This window comes from Arachis stenosperma, chromosome 7 (genome assembly GCF_014773155.1).
Source record: "Arachis stenosperma cultivar V10309 chromosome 7, arast.V10309.gnm1.PFL2, whole genome shotgun sequence".
Taxonomy (NCBI): domain Eukaryota; kingdom Viridiplantae; phylum Streptophyta; class Magnoliopsida; order Fabales; family Fabaceae; genus Arachis; species Arachis stenosperma.
In genome coordinates, this window is record NC_080383.1 from 20,890,507 (window position 1) to 20,908,851 (window position 18,345).

Below are 18,345 nucleotides of genomic sequence, written 5' to 3' on the forward strand. Positions count from 1 at the left end.
ATTCAACCACAAACACAACCTTTCAATCACGGCAGAAAATCATTTAATTCATAGACATTAATCTATTTGCATTAATCTACTAAACTTATCAGGTATTCAAAACCCAAAATATTTTTAATTTTTAAAACAATCCCCTACCTCAAGGAATCAAGCCCGCAACGATTTTAACGCTATAACTCCCTTTTTCCCTCGGTCTGCAACAGCGGCGATTGCATCCACAGCTCCATTTACTTCTGCAACAACAAAACAACTTTTATTTCAACCATGCAATTACCAGAACTCGACCCTAGAACGTTAACATCATAAAATTCTCAATAACAGATAACCAGAACGCTAGCAGTGATAGTTTTAGAATAGGGTTAACTTACTACAACAAAAGAACGAAGCAGCAGCCTACAAACTGACTCAGCAGCAGCTCTGGCAGCGGCCAAAAGCTCTGGTAGTTCAGCAGCAACCTTAATTTTGACATGCAATCATCGAAACTTAACCCTACGATACCAAAATCTCAACATCTTTAACAAATTAACAGAACACTAAATTTTGAGAGTTCCAAAAAAGAGAAATTACCGTAATCTGGAAGAATGCCGGGATAGTACAGCGGTAACTCCGATGGCGGCACTGACAGCGACGGCTCCCTCCAGTGACTACCCAACAGCAGTGGCGAGCTTTAGCAGTGACGGTCTCAGTTTCGATGGCGACAACTCGCGAAGACAGGGACGCTCCTCCGCGACGGTAACGACGGTGCTGGCGCAGACTCCACGAATGGCAATGAGCCTCCGCGGATCCCCTCTCTCTCCATCGCAACTCCTTTCCACGATAGCGCAGCTAGTAACAATGAGGACGAACAGCATGGGTGACAGATTCGGCGGCGACCAACTGGCGATGGCTCCTTCGCTCTCCTCTCCTGCCTTTTTCTTTTCACTTCCTTCTCCTTCTATTCCCGTTTCTCTCTTCCCCTTTCTCTCTGTGTGTGTCTGTATTTTTAGGATGGGAATGGTTGAACGGTGGTGGGTTAAAGGGGTTAGGGTTTCTAATTTGGGAATTTTGGGTCTTACAAAGAGAAGATGCAAGCAAATGGCAAATCTCTTAAAGAGTTTAATAACATGCCATATCCATCTGACGAAGTTATTGATGGTCTTGATGACCACTTCATAATGGATGAGTTAAACTTTGATTGGATATCTCTTAAACTCAAGCTTCAAAGATGCTTACAAACCATAACAGATGAACAACAAAACGCATTTGATAAGATTTTAAATGTTGTTAATAGTGGAGTTGGTGGGTACTTCTTCATGTATGGTTATGGTGGTACTAGAAAGACTTTTCTATGGAGAACTCTTTCTGCTACTTTTAGAAGCAGTGGTCAAACTGTCCTCAATATTGCTTTTAATTGTATTACTGCTCATTTTAGATTTAAGATTCCACTAAGCATAAATGAGGATTATGCATGCCACATAAAACAAAGATCCTCACTAGCTAGATTAGTTTGTAAGGTCAAGCTTATTATATGGGATAAGGCACCTATGTTGAAAAAGTATTGCTTTGAAGCTCTTTACAAATGTTTTAAAGATATTTTGTGCAATGAATCTTATTTTAATCCTAATTTACCCTTTGGCGGTAAAGTTGCTATATTAGGAGGTGATTCCAGACAAATTCTACATGTAATACCAATGAGCTCGTACCAGAACATTGTACAATCTTCAATAAATTCATCGTATCTCTGGCCATCTTGCAAAGTTATTCGGCTAAAAAGAAACATAAGACTTACAGAGGGAGGCAGCTTACCTGAAGATGAGAAATTAAAGTGTTTTGTACAATGGCTAATAATCAAAATTGGAGAAGGGTTAGGCGGTAATTCAACTAATGGTGAATTTGAGGTCATTATTCCCGAAAAAATACTCATTGATAATAACACCAATAGTTTTGAAAAATTGGTAAGCTTTGTTTATCTGGACTTATTACTTAATATCAACAATTCTATATATTTCAAGGAGCGCACAATCCTTGTTCCAACACTTCAGGTTGTGCCCGATGTAAACAATATAATGATGGGTTATCTTACTGGAGAAGAAAAAGTTTACATTAGTTCCGACTCATTATGCATTGAAGAAGGAAACATGGAATCTGAGTTGGATATCATTACCACTGTTGTGTGGAACTCAATTAATTATTTTGAATTGCCTACCCACCAGTTTAAACTCAAAGTAGGTGTACCTATTATGCTATTACGAAACATTGATCAATCTAAAGGCCTTTGAAATGGAACTAGATTGTAAGTAAGACGGTTAGGTAATCATGTTATTGAATGTATTATATTGATATGTGACACAGCTAGCCAAGTTGTTCTCATTTTTAAGATGAACATAATTCCTGTAAGACCCAGAATTTTCAGAAAATATTATTATGAGTTAATTTCAATTTATATATTCATTGAAGACTTTACTTTTAGAAATTACTTTATTAAAAGTAATTAAATTAAGTTTTAATAATTAAATTAGAAATTTTACTTAATCTTATAATATTGAATAATTTTCTATATTTAAATTATAGAACTTAATAGTTGTAAAAGAATAAGAATTTTATATGATTTAGTTTAAATAATTGAGATTTTAGAGTTTAATATTTTAATTTTTATAAACAAAGAATATTAATTATATTACTTTATATTTTAAATTAGAATATTTAATTAAAAGTCAGTCATTAAATTGATAATTAAATAATATTTTTAAAATAATTTAAAGAGATTAATTTAGAAGTTAATTTAATATAATATCTCTTAGTTTTATTAAAATTTAACAAAATCTTAATTTACCTAAAAATTCATAATTTCACATTTGCCCCAAATTAAACCATAATCCTAAAATCAAATACACAAAACCATAACCCCTTCTAACCTAACCCTCCACCGCCACACTCCTTCTCCCCAATATCCAGCAATACTCAACGTAGCTTCCAAAAAAATAAAAAAGAGAACCAAAAGAAAGAAAAAGAAAAGGGAAATGGAATTAGGGGAAAAGAGAGAAGAGATTTGCGACATAAATGAAGAAGAGAAGGGGAAAAGGGGGCTGACCACACCACCAGCGCAGGAGAGAACCGAGGGGAGAGAGAGAGTGACTCGTCTGAGGAAGAGAGAGAGTCGGAGGGAGCTGCTGCGCCGTCGAGAGGGAGAAGAGGCGCCACTGTTGTTGCTGCCTCGCCGTCGCCGATTGATGGAGGGGGAAAATGCGTGACTGAGGGAAGCACCCAGGAGGGGCCATTGATGCCGCCGACGGTGTGAGGAAGAGAAGAGCCGCCGCGCTCTGCAGTAACCAGCACCATCGTTTATTGCGCCACCGCAGAGTCAAGACGTCGCCGTCGAAGCCTCGCCGCCAAGTCGCCGTGCAGTCACACTAAGGGAGAACGCTCGCGGGAAGAGAGAGAAGACGCCGTCAAGGATCCCGTCACCGTCAGATCTGCCTCGTCACTGCCGTGCTTCCATTAGCGCCGTGGATCTGCTTCATCGCTGAGCTGAGCTATGGAAGGAAGGGTCAGAATGTGACGGGAAAGGGAGACACCTTCCACCGCTGTCCCACCGCCAGATCTGTGTCACCGTCATGAACCACCGCCGTTCTGGCTGCTGGAAGCCGCGGCCGAGTCTTTGCCTTCTTGGTAAGCATTTTTACTTCCAGAACTTTTGAAATCAATATTCCAATATAAGTTATTAGAGGCTCTGAGTTGTTGATATTGTAGGATTTAGTTCCTATTATTTAATATCAAAGTTAAGGTTGTTGTTGGACCATCAGAGTTTCTGGCCGCTGTTGGAGCTGTCGCTGGGTCAGCTCGGGATTGCGGCTGTTCCATTTTGCTCTTACTTTAGGTATATCTTATTGCGAACCCTCGCCGTTAGTTTTCTATTATGTGTTATTAAGGTTTTCGCGATATTTATGTTTTAGGATTGTGTTACCGGGATTGCTTGTTGCAATTAAAGCTGTTTCTGCTATCACAAAAGTAAGTAGACCTACGATTGAAGCTGTAGTTAATTTCGGGTGAAGAGGAATGGTTCTTGTGACCCTTTAGTCTATGGGTTCAACTTTCGAGGTAGGGTTTTTATTAAAATCTATTTTACATTACAGAGTTTTGATAATTAGATATTGATGCAGAAAGATATACTTCTGTGATTATATTTGTCTTGTGGATGTGATGGTTTGTTGGACTGGATTATTGGGTGCTTGATTGCGTGAGTGGTGTATGGTTGTTGATAAAAACCGGTTTGAAATTTTATTTACTTGATAATTATGAAAAATGGATTTCTTGGTTTTGGAGTTTACTTTGTAATATAAATGAAACGATTTTGGAAATAATTTGAGATATGAAAATAAATTAATTCTGAAAGCAGTTTGATTTTGAGTTAGTCCGATTTTATAAATGATTTATGATGAGCGGATAATTTATACGCTTTTTGGCATTGTTTTTAGTATGTTTTTAGTATGTTTTAGTTAGTTTTTATTATATTTTTATTAGTTTTTAGTTAAAATTCACTTTTCTGGACTTTACTATGAGTTTGTGTATTTTTCTGTGATTTCAGGTATTTTCTGGCTGAAATTGAGGGACCTGAGCAAAAATCTGATTCAGAGGCTGAAAAGGACTGCAGATGCTGTTGGATTCTAACCTCCCTGCACTCGAAGTGGATTTTTTCGAGCTACAGAAGCTCAATTGGTGCGCTTTCAACTGCGTTGGAAAGTAGACATTCTGGGCTTTCCAGCAATGTATAATAGTCCATACTTTGCCCGAGATTTGATGGCCCAAACTGGCATTCCAAATCAGCTCAAAACTGCCCGGCGTTAAACGCCGGAACTGGCACAAGAATGGGAGTTAAACGCCCAAACTGGCACAAAAGCTGGCGTTTAACTCCAAGAAAAGTCTCTACACATGAAAGCTTCAATGCTCAGCCCAAGCACACGCCAAGTGGGCCCGGAAGTGGATTTTTATGTCATTTACTCATTTCTATAAACCCTAGGCTACTAGTTCTCTACAAAATAGGACCTTTTGCTATTGTATTTTCATCTTTGGATCACTTTAGATCTTTTGATCATCTTTGGACATTTAGTTCTTAGATCATGGGGGCTGGCCTCACGGCCATGCCTGAACCTTGTTCTTATGTATTTTCAACGGTGGAGTTTCTACACACCATAGATTGAGGTGTGGAGCTCTGCTGTACCTCGAGTATTAATGCAATTACTATTGTTCTTCTATTCAATTCAACTTGTTCTTGTTCTAAGATATCACTTGTTCCTCAACGTGATGAATGTGATGATCCGTGACACTCATCATCATTCTCACCCATAAACGTGTGCCTGACAACCACCTCCGTTCTACCTTAGATTGAGTGGATATCTATTGGATTCCTTAATCAGAATCTTCGTGGTATAAGCTAGAATTGATGGCGGCATTCAAGAAAATCCGGAAGGTCTAAACCTTGTCTGTGGTATTCTGAGTAGGATTCAATGATTGAATGACTGTGACGAGCTTCAAACTCCTGAAGGCTGGGCGTTAGTGATAGACACAAAAGAATCAATGGATTCTATTCCAACCTGATTGAGAACCGACAGATGATTAGCCGTGCTGTGACAGAGCGCGTTGAACATTTTCACTGAGAGGACGGGACTGTAGCCACTGACAACGGTGATGCCCAACATACAGCTTGCCATGGAAAGGAGTAAGAAGGATTGGATGAAGACAGTAGGAAAGCAGAGAGACGGAAGGGACAAAGCATCTCCATACGCTTATCTGAAATTCTCACCAATGAACTACATAAGTATCTCTATCTTTATTTTATGCTTTATTCATAAATCATCCATAACCATTTGAATCTGCCTGACTGAGATTTACAAGATGGCCATAGCTTGCTTCATACCAACAATCTCTGTGGGATCGACCCTTACTCGCGTAAGGTTTATTACTTGGACGACCCAGTGTACTTGCTGGTTAGTTGTGCGAAGTTGTGATAAAGAGTTGAGATTGCAATTGAGTGTACCATGTTGATGGCGCCATTGATGATCACAATTTCGTGCATCAAGTTTTTGGCACCGTTGCCGGGGAATTAAATGTCCTAACTACAATTTCGCATTTGTTCCCTGCAATAACAGTGCCAAGTTTTGATCCGGCAACAACACCAAGTTTTTGGCGCCGTTGCTGGGGATTGTTTGAGTTTGGACAACTGACGGTTCATCTTGTTGCTTAGCTTAGGTATTTTTCTTCAGAGTTCTTAAGAATGAATTCTAGTGTTTCAAGGTGATGTTCTTATCATCACCAAAGCTAATTGATTCTCATCAATTTAGCTCTTGAATGCAATGTCCTGCTGAAGCTTGGCTAGCCATGTCTAGTTTCTTTAGACTGAAGCTTTAGACTAACATTGCATGATTCCTGGAATTCTCATTAATAATTTTGATATCCTTATTTTCTTTTTCACTCAATTTTCAAAAAAAAATCCAAAAAAATTACAAAATCATAAAAAAAACCAAAAATATTGTATGTTTCTTGTTGAGTCTAGTGTCTCATTTTAAGTTTGGTGTCAATTGCATGTTTCTATTGTTCTTGCATTTTTCGAATTCATTCATGTGTCTTCATTAATCTTCAAGTCGTTCTTGATGATTTCCTTGTTTTGATCTTTAAATTCTCTTGTCTTGAGTGTTTTGTTGTTTCTCATATGCATTCTCATTTTGTTAGTGTCAATAGTATACAAACTTCTACGTTTGGTGTCTTGCATGCATTGTTTATTTGATCTTAGTTTCATTTTGATTATTCCTCATTATTAAAAATCCAAAAAAAAAAATTTATTTGTGTCTTTTCAAGTCAATAATACAGAGAATTGAAGATTCAGAACATACAGGAGAGGAATTATACAGAAAAAGCTGGGCGTTCAAAACGCCCAGTGAGGAAGGAAAACTGGCATTTAAACGCCAGCCAAGGTGTCTGGCTGGGCGTTTAACGCCCAAAAGGGTAGTGTTTTGGGCGTTAAACGCCAGAATGTGTACCATTCTGGGCGTTTAACGCCAGGATGGCACAAGAGGGAAGATTTTGTTTTTAACTCAAAATTTTTTCAAGTTTTTCAAAATTTTTCAAAATCAAATCTTTTTCAAATTATATCTTTTCAATCATATATTTTCAAAATCAATTTCTTTCTTTTTCAAAGATACTTGCTAACAATTAATGATTTGATTCAACATTTCAGGTATGTTGCCTTTTCTGTTGAGAAAGGTTTAATGTCTGAATCATATCTTTCTTGTTAGGCAGGTCATTAATTTTTAAAATCAAATCTTTTTAAATTATTTTTCAAATCATATCTTCTCAATCATATCTTTTAAAAAAAAACTATATCTTTTCAATCATATCTTCTTAATCACATCTTTTTCAAAATAGTTTTCAATCATATCTTTTTAATTTCTAATTTCAAAATCTTTTTCAAAAATCACTTGATTTCTTTTCTACTCTTAGTTTTCGAAAATCAATTAGTATTTTTCAAAATGTTTTTAAAATCTTTTTAATTTATTTTCGAAAATTTCTTCCCCTCTTCTCACATCCTTCTATTTATGGACTAACACTACTCCTCAATGCACAATTCGAACTCCATCTTTTCTTGATAAGTTCGAATTCTTCTACCTCTTCCTTCTATTTTTCTTTTCCTCTAACACCTCAAGGAATCTCTATACTGTGACATAGAAGATTCCATATTTTCTTGTTCTCTTCTCTTTCATATGAGCAGGAGCAAAGACAAAAGCATTCTTGTTGAGGCTGATCCTGAACCTGAAAGGACCTTGAAGCGAAAGCTAAGAGAAGCTAAGACACAACTCTCTATAGAGGACCTAACAGAAATCTTCAAAGAAGAAGAACTCATGGCAGCCGAAAACAACAACAATGCCAACAATGCAAGGAAGGTGCTGGGTGACTTTACTGCACCTACTCCCGACTTCTATGGGAGAAGCATCTCTATCCCTGCCATTGGAGCAAACAACTTTGAGCTTAAGCCTTAATTAGTTTCTCTAATGCAACAGAATTGCAAGTTCCATAGACTTCCATTGGAAGATCCTCATCAATTTTTAGCTGAGTTCTTGCAAATCTGTGACACTGTCAAGACTAATGGGGTTGACCCTGAGGTCTACAGACTTATGCTATTCCCTTTTGTTGTAAGAGACAGGGCTAGGATATGGTTGGACTCACAACCTAAAGAAAGCCTGAACTCTTGGGAAAAGCTAGTCAATGCCTTCTTGGCAAAGTTCTTTCTACCTCAAAAATTGAGTAAGCTTAGAGTGGAAGTCCAAACCTTCAGACAGAAGGAAGGTGAATCCCTCTATGAAGCCTGGAAAAGATACAAACAATTGATCAGAAAATGTCCCTCTGACATGCTTTCTGAATGGAGCATCATAGGTATATTCTATGATGGTCTGTCTGAACTGTCCAAGATGTCATTGCATAGCTCGGCTGGAGGATCTCTTCATCTGAAGAAGATGCCTGTAGAAGCTCAAGAACTCATTGAAATGGTTGCAAATAACCAATTCATGTACACTTCTGAAAGGAATCCTGTGAAAAATGGGACGAATCAGAAGAAAGGAGTTCTTGAAATTGATACTCTGAATGCCATATTGGCTCAGAACAAAATATTGACTCAGCAAGTCAATATGATCTTTCAAAGTCTGTCTGGAATGCAAGCTGCACCAGGCAGTACTAAGGATGCTTCATCTGAAGAAGAAGCTTATGATCCTGAGAACCCTTCAATGGAAGAGGTGAATTACATGGGAGAATCCTATGGAAACACCTATAATCCTTCATGGAGAAATCATCTAAATCTCTCATGGAAGGATCAACAGAGACCTCAACAAGGTTTTAACAACAATAATGGTGGAAGAAACAGGTTTAGCAATGGCAAGCCTTTTCCATCATCTTCTCAGCAACAGACAGAGAATTCTAAGCAGAGCCACTCTGACTTAGCAACCATGGTCTCTGATCTAATCAAAACCGCTCAAAGTTTCATGACTGAAACAAGGTCCTCCATTGGAGGCACAAGTGGGACAGCTGAGCAAGAAAATTACTGAACTCCCTCCTAGTACTCTTCCAAGCAATACAGAAGAGAATCCAAAAGGAGAATGCAAGGCCATTAACATGACCCACATGGCCGAATTTGGAGAGGAGGAAGAGGCAGTGATCGCCACTGAGGAAGACCTCAATGGACGTCCACTGGCCTCCAATGAGTTCCCTAATGAGGAACCTTGGGAATCTGAGGCTCACACTGAGACCATAGAGATTCCATTGGATTTACTTCTGCCATTCATGAGCTCTGATGAGTATTCTTCCTCTGAAGAGGATGAAGATGTCACTGAAGAGCAAGTTGGCAAGTACCTTGGAGCAATCATGAAGCTAAATGACAAGTTATTTGGTAATGAGACTTGGAAGAACGAACCTCCTTTGCTCACCAAAGAACTGGATGACTTGACTGGGCAGAGATTACCTCAAAAGAGACAGGACCCTGGGAAGTTCTCAATACCTTGTACCATAGGCACCATGACCTTTAAGAAGGATCTGTGTGACCTAGGGTCAAGCATAAACCTCATGCCTCTCTCTATAATGGAGAAGTTAGGGATCTTTGTGGTGCAAGCTGCAAGAATCTCACTAAAGATGGCAGATAATTCAAGAAAACAAGCTTATGGACTTGTAGAGGATGTTTTGGTGAAAGTTGAAGACCATTACATCCCTGCTGATTTCATAGTCCTAGAGATTGGGAAGTGCATGGATGAATCCATCATCCTTGGCAGACCCTTCCTAGCCACAGCAAAGGCTGTGATTGATATTGACAGAGGAGAATTGATCATTCAAGTGAATGAAGAATCCTTTGTGTTTAAGGCTCAAGGATATCCCTCTGTTACCATGGAGAGGAAGCATGAAGAGCTTCTCACAAAATAGAGTCAAATAGAGCCCCCACAGTCAAACTCTAAGTTTGGTGTTGGGAGGCCACAACCAACTTCTAAATTTGGTGTTGAACCCCCACATTCAAACTCTAAGTTTGGTGTTGGGAGGTTCCAACATTGCTCTGAGTATCTGTAAGGCTCCATGAGAGCCCACTGTCAAGCTACTGACATTAAAGAAGCGCTTGGTGGGAGGCAACCCAATGTTATATTTATCTATTTTCCTTTGTTATTTTATGTTTTCTGTAGGTTGATGATCATGGAAAGTCACAAAATCAATTGAAAAAGCAAAAACAGAATGAAAAACAGAAAGAAAAATAGCACACCCTGGAGGAAAACCTTGCTGGCATTTAAACGCCAGTAAGGGCAGCAAATGGGCATTTAACGCCCAGTCTGGCACCATTCTGGGCGTTTAACGCCAGAAAGGGGCACCAGACTGGCATTAAACGCCAGGAAAGGGCAAGAAGCTGGCGTTAAATGCCAGAAATGGGCACCAGCCCGGCGTTTGACGCCAGAATTGGCATAAAGAGCATTTTTGCTCGCCACTTGGTGCAGGGATGAATTTTCCTTGACACCTCAGGATCTGTGGACCCCACATGATCCCCATCTACCCCACCACTCTCTCTCTTCTTCTCCATTCACCAATCACCTCAACACCTCTTCCCCAAAAACTCCTCACCTATCAAATCCCAATATTCTCTTCACCACTCACATCCACCCTTCATAAAACCCCACCTACCTCACCATTCAAATTCAAATCACTTTCCCTCCCAAATCCACCCATAATGGCCGAACCATACACCCCTCTCCACTCCTATATACACCCATCTTCACCACCTCATTTTCACACAACCTAAACACTACTTCTCTCTCTTTGGCCGAACCACAAAGCCACCTCCATCTCCTCCATTTCTTCTTCTTCTACTCTCTTCTTTCTTCTTTTGCTCGAGGATGAGCAAACCCTCTAAGTTTGGTGTGGTAAAAGCATTGCTTTTTATTTTTCCATAAGCATTTATGGCATCTAAGGCCGGAAAAACCTCTAGAAAGAGGAAAGGGAAGGCAAAAGCCTCCTCCTCCGAGTCATGGGAGATGGAGAGATTCATCTCAAGGGTGCATCAAGACCACTTCTATGAAGTTGTGGCCATGAAGAAGGTGATCCCCGATGTCCCTTTCAAACTCAAAAAGAGTGAATATCCGGAGATCCGACATGAGATCCGAAGAAGAGGTTGGGAAGTTCTTACCAACCCCATTCAACAAGTCAGAATCTTAATGGTTCAAGAGTTCTATGCCAATGCATGGATCACCAAGAACCATGATCAAAGTGTGAACCCGAACCCAAAGAATTGGCTTACAATGGTTCGGGGGAAATGCTTAGATTTTAGTCCGGAAAATGTAAGGTTGGCATTCAACTTGCCCATAATGCAAGGAGATGAACACCCCTACACTAGAAGGGTCAACTTTGATCAAAGGTTGGACCAAGTCCTCATAGACATTTGTGAAGAGGGCGCTCAATGGAAGAGAGATTCAAGAGGGAAGCCGGTTCAACTGAGAAGGCATGACCTCAAGCCCGTGGCTAGGGGATAGTTGGAGTTTATCCAACGCTCAATCATTCCCACTAGCAACCGATCTGAGGTTACTATAGACCGGGCCATCATGATTCATAGCATCATGATTGGAGAGGAACTAGAAGTTCATGAGGTTATAGCCCAAGAACTTTATAAGGTGGCGGACAAGTCCTCCACCTTGGCAAGGTTAACCTTTCCTCATCTCATTTGTCACCTCTGTTATTCAGTTGGAATTGACATAGAGGGAGACATCCTCATTGATGAGGACAAGCCCATCACTAAGAAAAGGATGGAGCAAACAAGAGATCCCACTCATCATGAAATCCTTGAGATACCTCAAGGGATGCACTCTCCTCCACAAAACTATTGGGAGCAAATCAACACCTCCCTAGGAGAATTGAGTTCCAACATGGGACAACTAAGGGTGGAGCACCAAGAACATTCCATCCTCCTCCATGAAATTAGAGAAGATCAAAGAATCATGAGAGAGGAGCAACAAAGGCAAGGAAGAGACATTGAGGAGCTCAAGCACTCCATAAGATCTTCAAGAGGAAGAACAAGCCGCCATCACTAAGGTGGACCCGTTCTTTAATTTCCTTGTTCTTTATTTTCCTTTTTTTCGAAAAATAATGCTTATGTTTATCTATGTTTGTGTCTTATGATCATTAGTGTCTTAGTGTCTATGCCTTAAAGTTATGAATGTCCTATGAATCCATCACCTTTCTTAAATGAAAAATGTTCTTAATTGAAAAAGAGAAGAATTGCATGAATTTTGAATTTTATAACAGATTAATTATTTTGATGTGGTCGCAATACTTTGGTTTCTGAATGTATGCTTGAACAGTGCATATGTCTTTTGAATTTGTTGTTCATGAATGTTGGCTCTTGAAAGAATGATAAAAAAGGAGACATGTTACTGAGGATCTGAAAAATCATAAAAATGATTCTTGAAGCAAGAAAAAGCAGTGAATACAAAAAAAAACGAAAAAAAAGAGAAGGAAAAAGAAAAAGAAAAAAAATAATAAAGTCATGATCCAAAGCAAAAAGAGTGTGCTTAAGAACCCTGGACACCTCTAATTGGGGACTCTAGCAAAGTTGAGTCACAATCTGAAAAGGTTCACCCAGTTATGTGTCTGTTGCATGTATGTATCCGGTGGTAATACTGGAAGACAGAGTGCTTTGGGCCACGGCCAAGACTCATAAAGTAGTTGTGTTCAAGAATCATCATACGTAACTAGGAGAATCAATAACATTATCTGGATTCTGAGTTCCTATAGAAGCTAATCATTCTAAATTTCAAAGGATAGAGTGAGATGCCAAAACTGTTCAGAGGCAAAAAGCTAAAAGCCCCGCTCATCTAATTAATACTGATCTTCATAGATGTTTTTGGAATTCATTGAATATTCTCTTCTTTTTATCTTTTTTAATTTTCAGTTGCTTGGGGACAAGCAACAATTTAAGTTTGGAGTTGTGATGAGCGGATAATTTATACGCTTTTTGGCATTGTTTTTAGTATGTTTTTAGTATGTTTTAGTTAGTTTTTATTATATTTTTATTAGTTTTTAGTTAAAATTCACTTTTCTGGACTTTACTATGAGTTTGTGTGTTTTTCTGTGATTTCAGGTATTTTCTGGCTGAAATTGAGGGACCTGAGCAAAAATCTGATTCAGAGGCTGAAAAGGACTGCAGATGCTGTTGGATTCTGACCTCCCTGCACTCAAAGTGGATTTTTTGGAGCTACAGAAGCTCAATTGGGGCGCTCTCAACTGAATTGGAAAGTAGACATCCTGGGCTTTCCAGCAATGTATAATAGTTCATACTTTTCCCGAGATTTGATGGCCCAAACCGGCGTTCCAAATCAGCTCAAAACTGTCCGACGTTAAACGCCGGAACTGGCACAAGAATGGGAGTTAAACACCCAAACTGGCACAAAAGCTGGCGTTTAACTCCAAGAAAAGTCTCTACACATGAAAGCTTCAATGCTCAGCCCAAGCACACACCAAGTGTGCCCGGAAGTAGATTTTTATGTCATTTACTCATTTCTGTAAACCCTAGGCTACTAGTTCTCTACAAATAGGACCTTTTGCTATTGTATTTTCATCTTTGGATCACTTTAGATCTTTTGATCATCTTTGGACATTTAGTTCTTAGATCATGGGGGCTGGCCTCACGGCCATGCCTGAACCTTGTTCTTATGTATTTTCAACGGTGGAGTTTCTACACACCATAGATTGAGGTATGGAGTTCTGCTGTACCTCGAGTATTAATGCAATTACTATTGTTCTTCTATTCAATTCAGCTTGTTCTTGTTCTAAGATATCACTTGTTCTTCAACTTGATGAATGTGATGATCCGTGACACTCATCATCATTCTCACCCATGAACGTGTGCCTGACAACCACCTCCGTTCTACCTTAGATTGAGTGGATATCTCTTGGATTCATTAATCAAAATCTTCGTGGTATAAGCTAGAATTGATGGCGGCATTCAAGAGAATCCGGAAGGTCTAAACCTTATCTGTGGTATTCTGAGTAGGATTCAATGATTGAATGACTATGACGAGCTTCAAACTCCTGAAGGCTGGGCGTTAGTGACAGACGCAAAAGAATCAATGGATTCTATTCCAACCTGATTGAGAACCGACAGATGATTAGCCGTGCTGTGACAGAGCGCGTTGAACATTTTCACTGAGAGGACGGGACTGTAGTCACTAACAACAGTGATGCCCAACATACAGCTTGCCATGGAAAGGAGTAAGAAGGATTGGATGAAGACAGTAGGAAAGCAGAGAGACGGAAGGGACAAAGCATCTCCATACGCTTATCTGAAATTCTCACCAATGAACTACATAAGTATCTCTATCTTTATTTTATGCTTTATTCATAACTCATCCATAACCATTTGAATCTGCCTGACTGAGATTTACAAGATGACCATAGCTTGCTTCATACCAACAATCTCCGTGGGATCGACCCTTACTCGCGTAAGGTTTATTACTTCGACGACCCAGTGCACTTGCTGGTTAGTTGTGCGAAGTTGTGATAAAGAGTTGAGATTGCAATTGAGCGTACCATGTTGATGGCGCCATTGATGATCACAATTTCGTGCACTAATTTAGCATTTGAACTGATTGGATTTTAAAAAGAGTTTTATTATTGGAATTAGTTCGATTTGAAAATAATTTGATATTGGAACTAGTTGAATCTTGGAAAATGATTGAAATTTGGAAAAGGTTTGAGAAATGTTTGGATGGGACCCGAAAAGGGTGGCAGTATCCGAGTTTTAGAGGAGATGCTACCAAAATTTTATAAAATTGGAAGTTTTATTTGAAGCAACTAATTAAAAAGATTTGTTTTTAAATATTATAAGTTTTAAGATTGCTTTATTTATCAAAGAAAGAATTATGTTTTGAATTGAGAATTGTTAATGGATGGAATGGAAGAAGGATGATGAGCATCTTCTTTGAAATATGGCCTTTGAATGAATTTGGAAATGAGATTTAGATTGATGAATGATTATGATGTTGAGAATATTGAGAATGATGAGATATGAACTTTGAATTATTCACATGGCTTATGAATTTGAATTATCTAAGAAACGAGATTCCCTGGATAAAGTACCATGGCTTGTCACCACGTGTACCAGGTTGAAAACTCGATACTCTGTTGACCCTACGACGTAAGTGTGACCAGGCACTATATAAATTCCCGGGAATGTTACCCCCATTGAGCAATATTGATTATTTGAGAAAAAACTATGCATAGACTCTTGGGGATGCACGTCGCGGGACAGTCTAAGGACAATTCAGACTTGTCGGGTTGGCTAGATAACCGACAGATGAGCCTCATCAGCCATAGGACAGGCATGCATCATATGCATTTGTATGCTTTGTTTGGGTTTGAACTTGTTCGGATTTGCCTAATTGCTAAACTGTTCTTAACTGCTACTTGATCTATTTGTTGTAACTGCTACCTACTTGTGCTTTTCTTGTCTGTCTTGCCTGTGTTTGTCCTGGCATGCTATATTTGAGAATGAACTTTGGTGCTGAATTAAAGATTGTGTTGTTGATTGCGTGGTTAGTTTCTGATTGAGAATTTCTTTTAAGAAAGGAAAGGTTTTGGATTTCTGAAAGATTAAACATTATTTCTTTGAAAAGGTTTTGAATGTTTACCTATTGGTTTTTAAAAGATTCATAAGGCAATGATAATCACTGAGCTTGAAAATAGTTTTCTTATTAAATATCTTCTTATGACAACTTTGAAACTCCGTGATGAGACTGTGTGGTTAAGTTATCACCCCTCTACAGTTTTACCTTTTTAGGAACCGGATGAAGAAGCATTAAGAAGAGTTATTGGTGCACAAAATTGTGATCATCAAAAATGGCGCCAAAAACTTGGTAGTGCTCTCAAATGTGAATCACACTTTGTCACAACTCCGTACAACTAACCAGCAAGTGTACTGGGTCGTCCAAGTAATACCTTACATGAGTAAGGGTCGATCCCACAGAGATTGTTGGTATGAAGCAAGCTATGGTCATCTTGTAGATCTCAGTTAAGTTGACTCATATGGGCTACAATATTAATGGATAGATAAACATAAATAAAACATAAAGTAAATATAGAGATACTTATGTAAATTAATAGCGGGAATTTCAGATAAACGTATGGAGGTGCTTGTTCCTTCTGAATCTCTGCTTTCCTACTGCTTTCATCCAATCCTTCTTACTCCTTTCCATGGCAAGCTGTATGTAAAGGGATCACCGTTGTCAATGGCTACCGTCCATCCTCTCAGTGAAAACGTTCCAAATGCTCTGTCACAGCACGGCTAATCATCTGTCGGTTCTCAATCAGGTTGGAATAGAATCCAGTGATTCTTTTGCGTCTGTCACTAACGCCCAGCCTTCAGGAGTTTGAAGCTCGTCACAGTCATTCAATCCTCGAATCCTATTCGGAATACCACAGACAAGGTTTAGACTTTTCGGATTCTCTTGAATGCCGCCATCAATTCTAGCTTATACCACGAAGATTCTGATTAAGGAATCCAAGAGATATGCGCCCGGTCTAAGGTAGAACGGAAGTGGTTGTCAGTCACGCGCGTTCATAGGTGAGAATGATGATGAGTGTCATGGATCATCACATTCATCAAGTTGAAGTACAACGAATATCTTAGAACAAGAATAAGTCGAATTGAATAAAAAATAGAAGTACTTGCATTAAAACTCGAGGTACAGCAGAGCTCCACACCCTTAATCTATGGTGTGTAGAAACTCCACCGTTGAAAATACATAAGTGATGAAGGTCCAGGCATGGCCGAGAGGCCAGCCCCCAAAACTTGATCACAGGATCAAAAATACAATCCAGGATCCCGGATGTCTAATATGATAGTAAAAAGTCCTATTTATACTAGACTAGCTACTAGGGTTTACAGAAGTAAGTAATTGATGCATAAATCCACTTCCGGGGCCCACTTAGTGTATGTTTGGACTGAGCTTGATCTATCCATGAGCTGAGGCTTCTCTTGGAGTTGAACGCCAAGTTGTAACGTATTTTGGGCGTTCAACTCTGGTTCGTGACGTGTTTCTAGCGTTTGACTCCAGAATGCAGCATGAAACTGGCGTTGAGCGCCAGTTTACGTCATCAAATCCCAAATAAAGTATGAACTATTATATATTGCTGGAAAGCTCTGGATGTCTACTTTCCAACGCCGTTGAGAGCGCGCCTTTTAAGTTCTGTAGCTCCAGAAAATCCATTTTGAGTGTAGGAAGGTCAGATTCCAACAGCATCAGCAGTCCTTTGTCAGCCTTCTTATCAGAGTTTTGCTCAGGTCCCTCAATTTCAGCCAGAAAATACCTGAAATCACAGAAAAATACACAAACTCATAGTAAAGTCTAGAAATGTGAATTTAGCATAAAAACTAATGAAAACATCCCTAAAAGTAACTAGATCATACTAAAAACTACCTAAAAACAATGCCAAAAAACGTATAAATTATCCGCTCATCACAACACCAAACTTAAATTGTTGCTTATCCCCAAGCAACTAAAAATTAATTAGGATAAAAAGAAGAGAATATACTATAAATCCCAAAATATCAATGAATATTAGTTCTAATTAGATGAGCGGGACTTGTAACTTTTTGCTTCTGAACAGTTTTGGCATCTCACTTTTTCCTTTGAAGTTTAGAATGATTGGCATCTATAGGAACTTAGAATTTCAGATAGTGTTATTGATTCTCCTAGTTAAGTTTGTTGATTCTTGAACACAACTACTTTTATGAGTCTTGGCCGTGGCCCTAAGCATTTTGTTTTCCAGTATTACCACCGGATACATAAATGCCACAGACACATGACTGGGTGAACCTTTTCAGATTGTGACTCAGCTTTGCTAGAGTTTCCAATTAGAGGTGTCTAGAGCTCTTAAGCACACTCTTTTTGCTTTGGATCACGACTTTAACCACTTAGTCTCAAGCTTTTCACTTGGACCTGCATGCCACAAGCACATGGTTAGGGACAGCTTGATTTAGCCACTTAGGCCTGGATTTTATTTCCTTGGACCCTCCTATCCATTGATGCTCAAAGCCTTGGATCCTTTTTACCCTTGCCTTTTGGTTTTAAGGGCTATTGGCTTTTTCTGCTTGCTTTTTCTTTTTCTTTCTATTTTTTTTTCGCCACTCTTCTTTTTTTTTCAAGCTTTTGCTTTTTCACTGCTTTTTCTTGCTTCAAGAATTAATTTTATGATTTTTCAGATCATCAATAACATTTCTCTTGTTCATCATTCTTTCAAGAGCCAACAATTTTAACATTCATAAACAACAAGATCAAAAATATGCACTGTTCAAGCATTCAT

General features: G+C 38.9%; 1 protein-coding gene across 1 annotated transcript; it reads left to right on the plus strand.

Annotated features, from left to right (window-relative positions):
• Nucleotides 1–609: 609 nt before the first annotated feature.
• On the plus strand, nt 610–2,258 carry LOC130939533 (uncharacterized). The gene is made up of 2 exons (XM_057867632.1): nt 610–966; nt 1,065–2,258. Exons 1-2 carry the CDS (start codon nt 610–612, stop codon nt 2,256–2,258), a joined length of 1,551 nt encoding a protein of 516 aa, XP_057723615.1.
• Nucleotides 2,259–18,345: the final 16,087 nt, after the last annotated feature.